We start from the raw sequence: 14,660 nt of genomic DNA on the forward strand, positions 1-14,660 counted from the left end.
CCTTTCCTTTATGTGCAACAGAAAATTCTCAAGTACATTGTGTGCAATAAACACGTTCATTGTTACTGTCATTACACAATTTCAAAAATCTGTATTCCTGTTGCAGGTTAACATTAAACACAAATTTTCTTTTGCCCATTGCTAAATGATGAGACAAAAATGAAGATAAAATGATCAAAAACATGTAGATGAGTTACTTCACACATGAAAACAACATATAAACATTGCCCCTATTGTGTTGCCAAATGACTAAGTAAAAGGTTGTGGCAAGACCAGTAGCCACGCCTCCATCAAAATCGACATCAGCGCTTGCTCCAAGGTCGGCTGAGAGATGCACGGCCATAAGAGAAGTTTAAAAACGCCATGTCAAACATATAGGTCTAAAATTAAAATAAATCTTTGCCAGTCATAAAATTCTCAAACCTTGGACAGCACTAAAAAACCAGGACTGCCCAGGCTAATCCTGGACATATGGTAAACCTACCAAGTGGCCTTTCTACGAATAGAACAAATAGATTCTTTGCCTACATACAGCATTTAACGGTAACTTAAAAGTGGAATGTGTAGTTCTCCCACCATTAAAAAGTGTAGCGCTATTACTGATGCTACACCGATTGCAATGTTTTTAGTTGAACGAACTTAAGCAAGAAGCAGACTGATTAAGAAGAAAGTTTTCCCAGTGCCTCCAGGAGCATCCAAGGAAAAAATCTTTGGCTTGTTGCTAGCAACAATGTCATTTATATCAAACGCCTGATGTTGATCTGGTACTAATCAATAGAGATTAATGCTTATAAATTCTTTCTATCATTGGCATTGAAACTCTTAACATTGTATCATAAGCATTAATAGTTAAAAATAACAATGTTCGCCATTACTAAACCAGACAACAGAATTGACTTCTATAATTCAATACAAGGCTTATGAGAAAGACATTCTTATGCTTTGGTTTTTAATAAATTACTGAACCATTTGAAAAATCGTCCCACCAATTTATTTAAGATGTAAATAAAGGATTTTTTTTTATGGAAGCAATATTACTGTGTTGATGAATTTTTAAATAATACTAATTAAAATAATAAATCATGATTTATTTGTATCCAGTTCAAGGTGTACATAAATACTTGCTTAAAATAATTTTCAATAGCATCATTTGGATTATTTTGTTGTAATTTTTTTTAATTTAATGTATTTACCTTAACATTAATTTGTGTTTTTATTTCAAATAATTAATATGGGTTTTTATCACATCAATTTTTTATCTTATAATTTGTTTTTTATATTTGTATTTTATGCTAGGGGTATTTCTTTTTTATGCACTGTGTAAAATATCTATCCATTCTTGGTATGATCTACCTAATTTATTGCTATCTTATAGATAAAAAAAAAAGTATGTATATTTCATTTATACTAGACTTATACAATGGCTTTCTTATTAACCATCCAAAATTCCCATCTGAGTAAAGGCTTCTCTTGATTTAAAGTACCTTTTAATAGAAAAGACAATGGTGGATAAAGATATTTCTTTATGGAAAAAATTAAAATAATTAATAAATTTTTATTACTTAATATACTCAATAAAATATATTTTATGGATTAATTCTAGTAGTGGTTGATTATTTAAAAATGTGATTTTTATTTCAAACAATTACTTTGTGTATGTATTGCAAATGTCAATCTACTATACTATTGTTGGATTTATAGCTGTTTAGTAAATTAAAAATTTAATTTAATGTGCATACATTTGTTTTAGAATATGTCAGTTCACCGACCGATCTGGCCTTCATTTAGTGTTAAAAAACCTAAATATTATACTTTATATCATCGCATTAATTGTTCAGCTGAAAGGAAATTTGATGAGCTTTTAAATAAAGATAAAAAGAATAAAAATAATATCTTCGATATATCACCTGAGTAAGTAAAATTGTTATTCTGTTCATTTTAAATATTGAAGGTTGAAAAATGTAACTTTTACAGTTAACTTATGTAACTTATGCAGTTTATATAATTTGAAGTTTGAAGAATATCACAAATAAACCATAACATTCACAGCTGAAGGATGAAAAATGTTCATCAAATAACAAAACCCCCCCTGGTTCCATTATTGTAATATTAACTTGCTGATTCAAATACTAATAAATAGAGACATTGGTTTGGTTTGCTTGGCATTTCTCCTGCCACCATTCCATTTGGTCGCCCTAAAGCATAAGATCGAATGTCTCTGCTACAAACGGATACTGAGCCTCGAAACAGTTTAGTGACCAGTATCCTAACTAGCTCCTAGAGCTAACCTAAAAGCTTGAGTGGAATAAGCATGGTACCATACACCACTTGCTTGCGTGTCCCACTGCCCACTTGTCATATATCACTAGAATGGGTAGGCATACCCCGTCTACTACTAAACCATATATAATATATATACAGTTATTGATAGTCATCAATAATTAATTTATCATGTTAAGGACAGCAATTTGCTGCCACGCCTAGGCTGCTGAATGCCAGCAAGTACCTGTCCACCATTAAAGCACTTGGAGCCTTAATCTGGCTGGTAGCCAGCCATATCTCTCGCCCAACAGCGCAGTAGGAGTCTTTTCCCTTACATAAACTACTGATGTTGGTTGAACAAAGCAATCGCATCTAGGAACTCTCACATGATCCAACAATGCGGCTCTCGCCACATTGACTCGCTGCTTCTGAATGTCCAATTTTCTCCTTGACCTCTAAGTTCCAGGGTGGCCAGAGTTCTGCCCCCCCCCCCCCCCCCCTAGAGCTGGGCAGTCAAACATCATGTGTTCGTTTGACTAGACCTTCCCGCAGACACACAGCTCATCAGCTGCCAGGTGGAACTCAACAAATATTGGTTTAAATGTACATGGTTGGAGAGCACTCGGGCTCCTGTTGCCCTTAAAAACGAAGGAGAGGCGTACTATCCCCCCAGATCCTGTATAAATCAATACAAGGATCTTCCCTTAGTCATGGCGTGTCATTCTTGCTGCCATGCTTCCATCGCGAGATTGTAAAGCCTCCTCCGCAGACGAGATTAGCAACTGTTCAAAATTTAGAACCGGTGCATTGAGATCACCTTTCCGTTCCAGTATAGGGCTGGCTCGAAACCGATGTGGTTTCGAGCCTGGTATTTGCTTAAAGAAAGCCGGGGTATTTGGCATTCCAAATACCCCGGCCTCCCTGCCTCTTTGCAATTTCCACATTGCCGCCTGAACTTTCACCACCAAATTGATTGGGAGAGGCTTTCCCAATACAGTGGTAGGCTCGTAGGAGGTTGTCTTAAAAACACCAGTGCATATAATTAAGGCTCTGTGCTGGGCACTCCTTAAATTTGGAACAAGTGCTTGATTTCTTTCCAACCTATGCGCCTAAACGGACGCCGTGTAAGAGGGGCAGCAAGGGACCAAGAATAGAGCCTTACATACCTCTTGTAGTGACAGACTTCTCCACAACTTGTTGCGCATCCTTAAACAAAGCCGTGCAATCCAACAAGTAGTCATGTACCTATGGCCTGCAGGGCTACGGGAATATTGCAACTTTCCAACTCATAGAGGACAGAACTGCAACACAAGGAAGGAAATGCTGCCTCTATGTCAATAAAAATTACCAAAACATATTTACAGTCGGCACTTTCCACCTTGGCAAGAGAATTTAAGATGCAACCCCTTTCATGAAGCCATACTGGCCTTGATTTAAAAATGAGTTCATATCAATGCTTACCCAGAGCCATTCCACAACCAGCCTTTCAAGCAACTTGCCAATTACCGGCAAGAGGCTGATGGGTCAATAACTGCTGACCTCACTCGGATCCTTTCCTGATTTTAAGTGCACCCTCACCAAAGCCACCTTCCAAGTCGGAAAGCAACCCCAGTTTAGGCACCTTGAGAACAGTCTGCCAAGCGGCTCTCTTATGACAGGCATTAGATGATAGAAAATATCCAGGTCAAGTTAGTCAATCCCTGGTGCCTTTTTCAGTGCCATTCTAGAAACCACTTGGTCTATATCTACGGGATCCACAGCCTGTACGCCAGGGAATGGTGTCTCACCCGCCCTAATGCGCCAACTTCTGCTTCACCCTCCGGAGCATCTGGAAACAGAGTATCCAAGAACACCTGGTAAGTTGCCACAGATGTTAAAGTGTGGTCACGACCACCAAACTCGCATCGAACACTGGACAGCACATGCAATGGCTTTGGCTGGTAACATGATTTCTTGAGCTGCCAGGGATTGCGCTGCAACTCTCGCATGGAGTCTTGTCAAGTTTGGCTTCCTTGATGGCATGAACATACTCATTATGAGTGCGCCAGTAGATCTGCAGACCCTCAGCGTGCACGTCATCAATGATAATCCCCGTAGGAGGGGTGACGCTGGTATCTTCTCCTAGCGGACCTAGCTCTTGCATGCAGCACGATAATAGTGACATTGTTCAATTTATATTGAAGTATGATCTTTAATGTTTACATGAATGATACATTGTTGATGATTTTATGAGAGTGTATGACTGACTATGAGCACTAAATTTAGACTGAACAATACAAGAGTTAATAGTAAATCTCAGTTGGTGAACTAGGCCAACTGAATATAAAAATTTTATATACTTCTACATAAATAAGAAGAGACAGTTTTTTTATTTACAATTGATAAAGAGAAGAGGATATATGAATCTTTACAGAAAGGATAAGGGCTGCCCAGTGAAGGTCAAAACCTGTCTGTCAGCTGGAAAAGTTCTTGCAACTATTTTTTTTGACTCAAGGGGAGTTGTACTCATTGATTTTCTCCATGAACGGTGAATGCGGCCTTACTATTATACTAACGGCCAGCTGTTTCAGTCAACAAAAGCCCATCAGAGATGTCATCCATTATTACTACACCAGGCTGCACACCGCAATTTTGACCAGGTGTAAATTGGAAAATGCATTGGGAAACTCTTGACCACCCTCTCTACAGTCTAGATTTGTTACCTTGTAACTAATTTTTGTTTGCGGTCTTGAAAGAATCACTTGGAGGGGAATGATTTAAAAACAATGAAGACGTCAAGGAGCGTGTGCACAATTGATTGATGCTCGTTCTCAAAATTTTAATGAACAAGGAAATTCAAGTTTCCAAATTGTTGGAAAAAGTGTGCAGATGATGCAGGAGACTATATAGAGAAATGATGAAGGTATGAATTGTGTTTATTATTAATCAATAAATTTATAAAAAAAATTACTGTTTTTATTTGACTCACTCTCGTATGTTATAATAATGCTGAAATAAATTGAGGGAAATTTTTTTGTGACAATTCTAATTATTAGTTACTTTTATTTCAGGGTTTCCAAAGAAGCTGAGAAAAATGTCTTTGTAGGATCAAATGAGTCTTCATTTATTGTATGTAAAGATACTAAAACTAATACTTCATCTTTTTTTGAGAGTAAGCATGATGTACTACTGTTGTTATTACTATTAGATATTGTAGCCTATATTGAGAGGCAACTTAGAAACTGTAAATGGAAAGTCTAGAATTATGACGCATTAATTTAATAGGCATTAAAAATTACAATTTTCTTATAAAAAACATGTAATGACTTACTGAACTGGCAACCATTTAATGTTTTTAAAAGCACGTATTGATAAAACCAATGACAATGTTTTAGCTGTTTTTCTTTGTTGGGATCAACAAGTTGATAAACTGTTTGATTTCAATATGTTCAACTGATGAACGTTGAATTTTGGCGAATTAATTTCAACTGACAAGCATCTAACTGATTTTTTTTTTGTGAGGTGGTTAATCAGTCATTGATTAAGCGATGCAGTCATTGTTTTTGCATTTAATATTGTCTTCAATTTTTTGTGTTTTTTGTTATTAACAAACCTGTCTCTCTCTGAATTTAGTCACTCACTTCGATCTTACTAGGATATCTTACTAGTAGTCTACAGGATCAGTATAATTCTAAGGTGTTGGACGAGTCCATTCCAATAAATTGTGGGTGAGCAGAGTAGCCAATCAAATTTTATAAAAGACTGATTGATGGGTTGCATTTTATGTAGGACACCCTATATTAGAACATTAATTTCTTGTTGAATTTCATTATGCAAGTGTGAAAATGGAAGAAACTATTAAAACATAATCATTAAAATGAAATAAAAATCTTATTGTATAATTGAAAATCATTTATTTTTACAATAAAGTAAAAAAAAGCAAAATATATAAAGAAGGCTTTTTTTTATATAAAAGCAGATTAAAGTCAGAGTATTACTATATGAATCAATCAAAGATGTAGCTTCATTAAGATTAATCCATTAAACACAATTTCTTGAGTAATTTGAGTAAGTAATTTTGTAATTTGATATTTCTTAATTGAGAACATTGGGTATTAATTTAAGCAAGGTAACAACATTAACTTTCTCTAATTGTGCTGGTAATATTCATATCTGAGAAATATATTTGTCATCAAGTTATTGTGTTTGTATTCATTAATTTTTAATTTCATGTATCGTTAATGCATTTTTTTAATATTTAAATTTCCAAATTTAACCAGTGTTTCTCTTTCTGAAGGATCTAATTATCGATTTTATACAAGTAAAAAACAAAAATATGCAAGAAGTAAAAAATCAAAAAGATTGAGTATTGGACAGTGGAAAACCTTGGCAAAAAAGAAAATTGCTGCTGAAAAACTTCAAAATGGTATGTTAATTTTTTTTATTTTTATAATTGTAAAATTCAATTTTTTAGTATCTATATATATAAGAAATCTTATATAAATAAAAGTCATTGTATGTTTCACATCTCCTAAACCACAGGACCGATTTCAGTCAAACTTAGGGCAATTATTATTTAACTGAGCATACTATAGTGTTAGACATCCTTACCCCAACTACTGTTGGTGGGAGAGGGGTGAGAAAAGTAACATTATTACTATTATTTTTGAACTCTATTATAATATGAAAATTTGTAGACCTTCCTAAAAGTTTCTAAAACATTTTGAAGCATTTTAGATCATTCAGAAACATTATAGAACATATTTTAACTGTAACGTCTAGAAAAATCTGGAATTTTTGAAATGTTTGTAGAATATTTTGGAACATTCCTGCAATAGAAAAGATCTTGAAAGTTCTTTAACAATATAAAAAGAGGTGTGAGATGTCAGTTTCTTAAGTTTGAACTTAAAAGTGTTTAAATTAAGATTGAAGTGCCAGGTATAAAAGTATGTTGATAGTGAATGAATTCAGATCATAGTATTTAGTGAAATTTTAGATATTATTATCATTGAGAGGTGTATAAACTGTAATGTAATGATTTGACAATGCCTAAAAGGAAATTTAAGAGCATCATTCAAATTCTGCCAAAAATAAAAAAAGCAAAGCTTTTATGAGCAGATGAAATAGATGATTAACAACAACAATGGCTTCAGGATGTGTAGGAACATACCACAACATCATGGGCTAATGAATCTGAGAACCAATGACAACATTGTCTTCAAGAAATGTGAGCACACACTATTACATTATGAGCAGTGTTGAATCTGAGGACCAACGTGAATGTCTTCAAGCAAAGCGGATCCAAGTAACACATCATGAATTAATTAAATTAAAAAAGTTAAAATTAAATTGTTCATATTTGTTTAGTTGCATAAGTTATTTGTTTATAGTATATTTGTGTAATTGCATTAGTTATTGTACTGTATATTGTTTGAAAGTTTAAAATAGATGTTCTTTCTTCAAACGCGTAGTGTTTTCATTCAAACCATATTGTTAAAAGTATAAACAAATTAGATTTGAAAGGTTAAATTGAACAAGGAATGCAAAGGAGATTTATGTTTGTTGTGAAAAGTTGGTGAAAACTTTTGTAAAAAAAAAAGCTGACAACACAGTTGTAGGACTTTCCTGGAACATGGCTTTGGCCACGTGACCGTGGGTTGTTTCTGATGCATAGCTTACACATACAACTTAATTAAAAATATTTACCATTTATTTAAATATAATATTTTTTCATTTATTTAATTCAGTTATTCTAACTAAAGTGTGTGCGCATACTATATTTAATTCGCATGGGTGTGGTGGTAGTAGCGATGACAGTCTGCGCTAACTAAACTAATGTAACTTCACAACTTACATGGAACAAATTTTGCTTGTATGGTGTGCAGATTGGTGTAGCTATGAGTTTAATACACCAGGTACTGAATCGACCAGGCAGTAGAGTTTGACATCCAATCAGACCGAGTTACTTTTTTACACTTTAAATGTTATTCATTTATTTAATTATATCACTCACCTGCAACGTCACAACATAGCAGATGACTAAAACAGCATTTTTTGGGGTGGAGGTACCAATTTTGCAAAAAATCTATTTTGTGAATGTTGTTATTTTTTATTTGTTAACAAATTTGCCTAAAATATGACCATAATTAGGCGTAATCTCGAGATACTGAGAGTGACCTTGCTGTACAGCCTCACCACCTTGATTTTTTAAGTTGAAAATTTAATGGCATCAATACCCCATATACAGAAGTAATCTGAAAACGTTTGGTTGAAATCGGTCCAGTAGTTATGGAGATGCTAGGTGATTTAGAGGCCAATACCAAACACACATACATACGAACATTAATATCTGGAAAATTTCCATCTGGTTTTTTGGGTTCTGTAGGTGTCAAAATGTCAAGATATGGTGAAAACTGCATATGTCCAAATTGGATTGATTACAATACTTCCCTTCTTGAGTATAGCTCTGCAATAACACTGTTTAGACTGGAAAGTAAATATGATATATGAGGTACCTCTCCATTTTTAATATTTAGCAATACTACTGTGAATACAGTTTAAATTTAATTATAAAAATGTTATTGGTAAATAAGGTCAAGTGGGACCCAAAAGCTTTTAGCAAGAATTAAATTTTTTCTCAATTATTTTATTTTTAATGTTGCATAATGTTTAAGGTAAAAACAACATTTATTAATTGGGATCAAATCGGATCCAATTTTTTTTACAAAACATAAATCTTTTTTGGAATTGTATTCTAAATGTTGCATAATTAAGTCATTCATTTTTAAAAACTAAGTGGCGTGTATTTTAAATAAAAACCTGTCAAGGGCAAAGCTTGTGACTAAAGACCTAGGATACTGGAAACTGTGTGCATGTTGGGTCCCAAAAATGTTGACTGACAATCACAAAATGCAGCGAATAGTGTCAGCCTTTCTCATGTGTCATGATAATGAGGAGGAAGAGTTTTTAAAGTCTATTGTTACTGGTGATGAGACTTTGATCCAGTATGACAATCCACAAACCAAAGAACAGTCAAAGCAATGGATGCACACTTCTCCAAACAAGCCGAAAAAGTTCAAACAGACACTGAGCAACAGGAAAGCATTGGGTTCAGTTTTTTGGGATCGTAAAGGTGTCTTGTGTGTGGACTGTATGGAGCAGATGACAAGAATAACAAAGGAAGTGTGTACTGTGAATCTTTACGTCGCCTTTGTAGAGCAATCGAGAACAAATGAAGAGGCATGCTCTTGTCTGGTGTGGTTTTGATCCATGACAATGCACAACCGTACTGTGCCAAAACCTCAAACAATTCAAATGGTAAATTTTCAATGATCTACCATATAGTCCAGATCTAGCACCTAGCGATTTTCACACCTCTTTCAAGAATTGAAGGCATGATTGGACAGACAGTACTTTACGACCAACAAAGAACTTCAGGAGGCCGTCAAGACATACCTTACCTCATTGGCGGCAAACTTCTTTGAAGAGGGCATCAGAAAGCTGGTGTCATAATGCAATAAATGCTCAGTTGTGTTGGCGATTACACAGAAAAATAAGTTAGATACTTCTCAACTTTTAGTAATAAAACCATTTTGTTATGTCAGTGTGCCTTTTTTTATAGCCCATCAGAGGTTGAAAAGAAAAACAGCCCTTGTACTTTCATTTTTGTTATAACAAAATCATTTACTGAACTGAAATTTTCTTGTAAAATCATATTTATTGTTTTGTTTCCTTACAATCAGCTGATGAATATACAGGCGCTTCATCGTCTTCTTCATATAGTCCATTTTTTAAAGCGTTAAATGACAGTAAGAAAAATGTTAATGAATCGAGTCCTTCTGATTTCAGTAGTTTTGATCCTCCTGATGTTACACTTTCAAAAATTACAATAAGGAGATTAAAAAATAGCAGTTCAGGTAACTAACTATAATTGTGTTAAATTATATTTTTTATAATGTTAATATTATTTTTATTTAGTATTTAATTAAATTTAGTTTATTAATGTATTTCATTTATTTACTTACTTCTTTTAGCCATAGTTGCTATTATTATTTTCTGTATCAATTATTTAATTGTTTAAATTATATGACCTTCTCCATTCTTTTCTATCCTACAATAGAGTCTGCCAAATCAAAAAAAAAATGAGTTTAACATTTTGTTTAAAAAAGTAATAACCTCTAATAAACACCAAATCAAAGCCTTTTCTGTTTTATATAATTTAATGAGAAATGTTAACAATAAACAGTGTGTGTTTTCATTTTCTGAAGAAAAAAACAAGTGAACAACATATTTAAAACCTTTTTTATATGTATAATTTCCAAGCTTTACATCTTTGACAAGGTCATAATTTACATACAATTATTGTATAAATGTCTTGACATTTACATTACATGTATAATTAACATGTTTGTTAAAGCACAGATGTTTTTTCTTAACTTTAACCTAATTTAAAATTATTTCAGTTATAATTTTTTGTCATAGAGGGCCTTTAAATAATCTTTATCGATTTATTTTATCAAAATAGTTTTTTAACAGCAACAGACAGTTTTATAACTGAAATTAAACAAGTTGTTTGGGTGTTTATATTTGTATGTATCAAGATAATGAAAAAAGTTAATTTTTGTATAGATGTGAGGATTTTTTTGCATAACTGAGAGAATCAAATACAGTAAAATGCCGATTATCTGGATTGTCTTTGCATGGTTGAATCTGGATAATTAGGAAATTAAAAAAGATTTATCATACATACTGGAGTATTTTTTAATGTTTAATGAGTATTGTACTTAATAAAAAGATGAAAATTAAAAAAAAAATAGATGTATTTCAGCAAAAATTAAAAAAATGCTCAGTATATATGTACATTGTTCTGAAAAATAGAATCCATATTTGTACTATATTATGTGTATATTGTGCATACAGGACTCCTGAGATCAAAAATATATAGTTATATAATTATTGTGACAGGCCTAAATTTATGCCTGTTTGTGCTATACGAATTGGAAAAAAGTTAATTAAAAAACTCTGTATAAACAAAAAAATTGATAAAAATATATTTCCTGTTGAAGCAAAGGTTTATTTGAGTAGTATTTTTGATTTTTTAAATAGTGTATTGTTTTTAAAATTGTCTAGTCTGGATGAAAGCAGTCCATATTTTTGGAATTTGAAAAATTGGTTTCGGATTATCTGCTTTCCAGTTACATTTAGTGACTGTGTGAAATGCTTTAAAATACTAAAAACATCAAGATTCTGAGGTAGTAAATCAGCTGTTATAAAATAAGAAATATTAACTATCCTTTCTGTAAATTCAGGAACTATGAACCAGTGTTGAAATTAGGTGAGGTGTGAAAAATGTCACTTCATTTATTCAGATTAATTCATATAGTTCAGATTGTTTTGGATTTGAAAAAAATATCTGTGAAAAGAGGCACAAAATTATCAGCCTGCATAATTTAGATAGCTGAAAATAGGTACGTCAATGTAATAGTAAATAGGGACTGAAAAACTAGTAATCTTGAAAATAATAATACATCTTGATTCATGAGCCAGAAATGTGGTTCTTTTGGCCTAAGGAGAATCTTTTTAAGCATGAGTTGGAGACCACATAATGATATTGACCGGGATGACATCACATCCTTTTTTTCCTGTTTAGTCTCTGGTAATCACCATCAGGTTATTCAGAGGATGAATGAGGATGGTATGAGTGAAGTGTAGTCTTATACAGTCTCAGGTTGACCATTTCTGAGATGTGTGGTTACTTGAAACCCAACCACCAAAGAACACCGGTATCCATGATCTAGTATTCAAATCTGCATAAAAGTAACTGCTTTTACTAGGATTTGAACATTGGAACTCTCGACTTCAAAGTCAGCAGTTTTGCGAAGAGGGATTCACCACTAGACCAATCCCGGTGGATTGACATCACAATACTTGTTCAAACTGTACTTTTTTTAAGAGTGCACGATCAACAATTCTCTTTTGTAAACATTGGAAATACCTCTGTTTCAAGAAAAGGGTATCATGGAAAGAGTCTGGATACAAGACAGATTTTCTAAATGAAAGATTTAGGAAATTTGTATAAAGTTTTCGTAAATGGAAATGGGGCTGGTGACATCACCAGCCCTGCTGTAATGGCCACCACTAAACCCCTGACTATACCAGACAACTCTGTGCAGGTAATAATTGATGTGAATATCTCAATATTGATATACAATAAATTATGAATTGTGAAGTTCAAACCTAACCATGCAGAGAAAGCCTTTTAAACTGTAATTCTTGACTATTGTGCAACTAGCTGTGCAAACATTAAACAGCACTGTTTAGGGTTGCCATAGCCCTCTGTTTTTATGTTCATTTTTTTTTCAATGCTTTTTAAAATATTTCTGAAACACTTTTTAAAATTTCTGAGTTGGTCGGGGTGTAGTGTTCTCAAACTGAAAAACAGATTATTTTGAATAGGAGCATTTGCTAAATTTAATATTTCTACATTTTACTATTGAAAAGTTATTTAAGGATTTTGATAATTTAATTAACTCTAGTATAATTTAATAAATAAAACCACTAGTTACACACATGCATATGTAAACATACACATAATTACATAAAGAAAAAATTCCTTTTTGGTACTATATTTTTATCAAAACTAAATATAATAAATTGCATATTCATCAGAAAAAGAAATGCTTTTTGTTAGATACATTTGGAAATTGTGCTGATAAAGCATGGCTAGTGACAACATGCTGTTTCATGTCTTTATTTAAAATTTATTCAGAAAAGTTGGTTGAAATGGTTTCATATTCAAATTATTTATAATATTTTCTTGCATTGTTGACTGAGATTTGTTAAGTTTGACCTCTTGTTTACAAAATAATCAATTGGCAATGGTGATGTGTTACCATCAGCGGACAATTAGGATCACCATTATTAATTTGTTTTTATTACTCATTTTTAATATGCACTGTATATTTGAAAAGTTTCCGAACTAAATTTTTGTAGTTGATACAAATAGCGCCATCTCTCAGACAACTAAGGAACTATGTAGTATGATGTCTGACGAGTATGTTTACAAAATTTCATCACATTTTGTCACTCCAGTCTCGAGTTATATTTGGCCACATAGGTTGTATTCATATGACCTTGTGCGAACTTCTTGCGACATGGAACAGAGAACAATAACATTTTGTGTTCGACTTCAAAAATCTTTTGTTGAAACTTATTCTATGATACAGGAAGCATTCGGAGATGAAGCCACATCTCGTTCTACAACATACACGTGGTGGAAGCAGTTTAAAGACTGTAGAGAGAGTTGTTGGATGATGATGAATGAAGTGGAAGGCTGTCAACAGCTGTTTATAACGAAAACATTGTGAAAGTGTGTGCACAATTGGTCAAACTGTGAATTCTAAATTTTATTTGGAAATAATGAAACACCTAATCCATTGCATTCGTTGAATCCGGCCTGAGTACTGGGATCTGGGCAGTTGGACTCTCTTGGATGACAATGCCTCGGCACACATGGCAACAGTTTTAACAAGTTATTACACATCAAATCACAGTCTTATCCTACCCGCCGTATTCACCCGACTTGGCTCCAGCAGAGTATTTTTTGTTCCTGAAACTGAAATTGGCTTTTTCGACAACATTCCAGCCATCCAAAGGGCTTGCACTGAGCAGTTGAAGGTGATCCCACAAACTGATTTGTGGGCTCTACCAGTGCTGCAATGAGTGTACAACTAGAGGACGGTTCTGTGTAGAGGGCTGATGCGAGTAAATTCGTTTATCTTTAAATTTGTATTTTTATGTAATTTAGTTTGGAAACTTTTCAGACATATTGTGTACTATTTCAACAGTTTTACAGGACCACCAATATAAATGCTTCCAAGTCCAAATTGATGTAATTGACAATGGTTAAATGATTAATTAATTGTTTACCTATGAAAAATGAATTGTGGATAAAGAGAATGCTCTTTTTAAAAAGAATGCCTTATCTGCTACACAAACTGTCTTTAACACTGTCAGAAGCAAATATACATTTTTCCAATCAAGCTTGTTATTTTAAGATATGGGTCCTTGTTAAAGCGTTCATGAAATGCATTTATTATTTGTGGCATTGTTTGCTTCAAGTGTCAATTGTGCACTTAAACACACGTCATCAAATGCAATACTGTAATATACTTGCAGTCATGTGTTTGCTGCTCATGTCGTAGCTGTGGCCATGGCTTTGCGACTGAAACAAGAAAGTAAGTATCCTGTGTGATCTTGTGAGGGAGGATATCGACTGCAGTAATGGGTTTGTTTAGAAACCGAATATCATGAGACTTTCAAAACTGTAGCAATGTGTTAATTAAGCAGAGTTTCAGGAACTTCCTGAATGTACTGTACATTACCTCTTAACCGCTCAGCATTGAACCAATAAAAAATAA

General features: G+C 33.3%; 1 protein-coding gene across 1 annotated transcript in view; it reads left to right on the forward strand.

Annotated features, from left to right (window-relative positions):
- Haspin (haspin) overlaps positions 1–14,660 on the forward strand; it is a 59,024-nt gene that overhangs the window by 5,436 nt on the left and 38,928 nt on the right. The window contains exons 2-5 of the mRNA XM_075354445.1: positions 1,751–1,911; positions 5,313–5,413; positions 6,539–6,667; positions 9,984–10,157. Of these exons, the coding sequence (XP_075210560.1) occupies positions 1,751–1,911; positions 5,313–5,413; positions 6,539–6,667; positions 9,984–10,157 (565 nt within the window). The remainder of the gene's footprint in view (positions 1–1,750; positions 1,912–5,312; positions 5,414–6,538; positions 6,668–9,983; positions 10,158–14,660) is intronic.

The sequence above is a fragment of the Lycorma delicatula genome, chromosome 1, assembly GCF_047948215.1.
Source record: "Lycorma delicatula isolate Av1 chromosome 1, ASM4794821v1, whole genome shotgun sequence".
Classification (NCBI taxonomy): domain Eukaryota; kingdom Metazoa; phylum Arthropoda; class Insecta; order Hemiptera; family Fulgoridae; genus Lycorma; species Lycorma delicatula.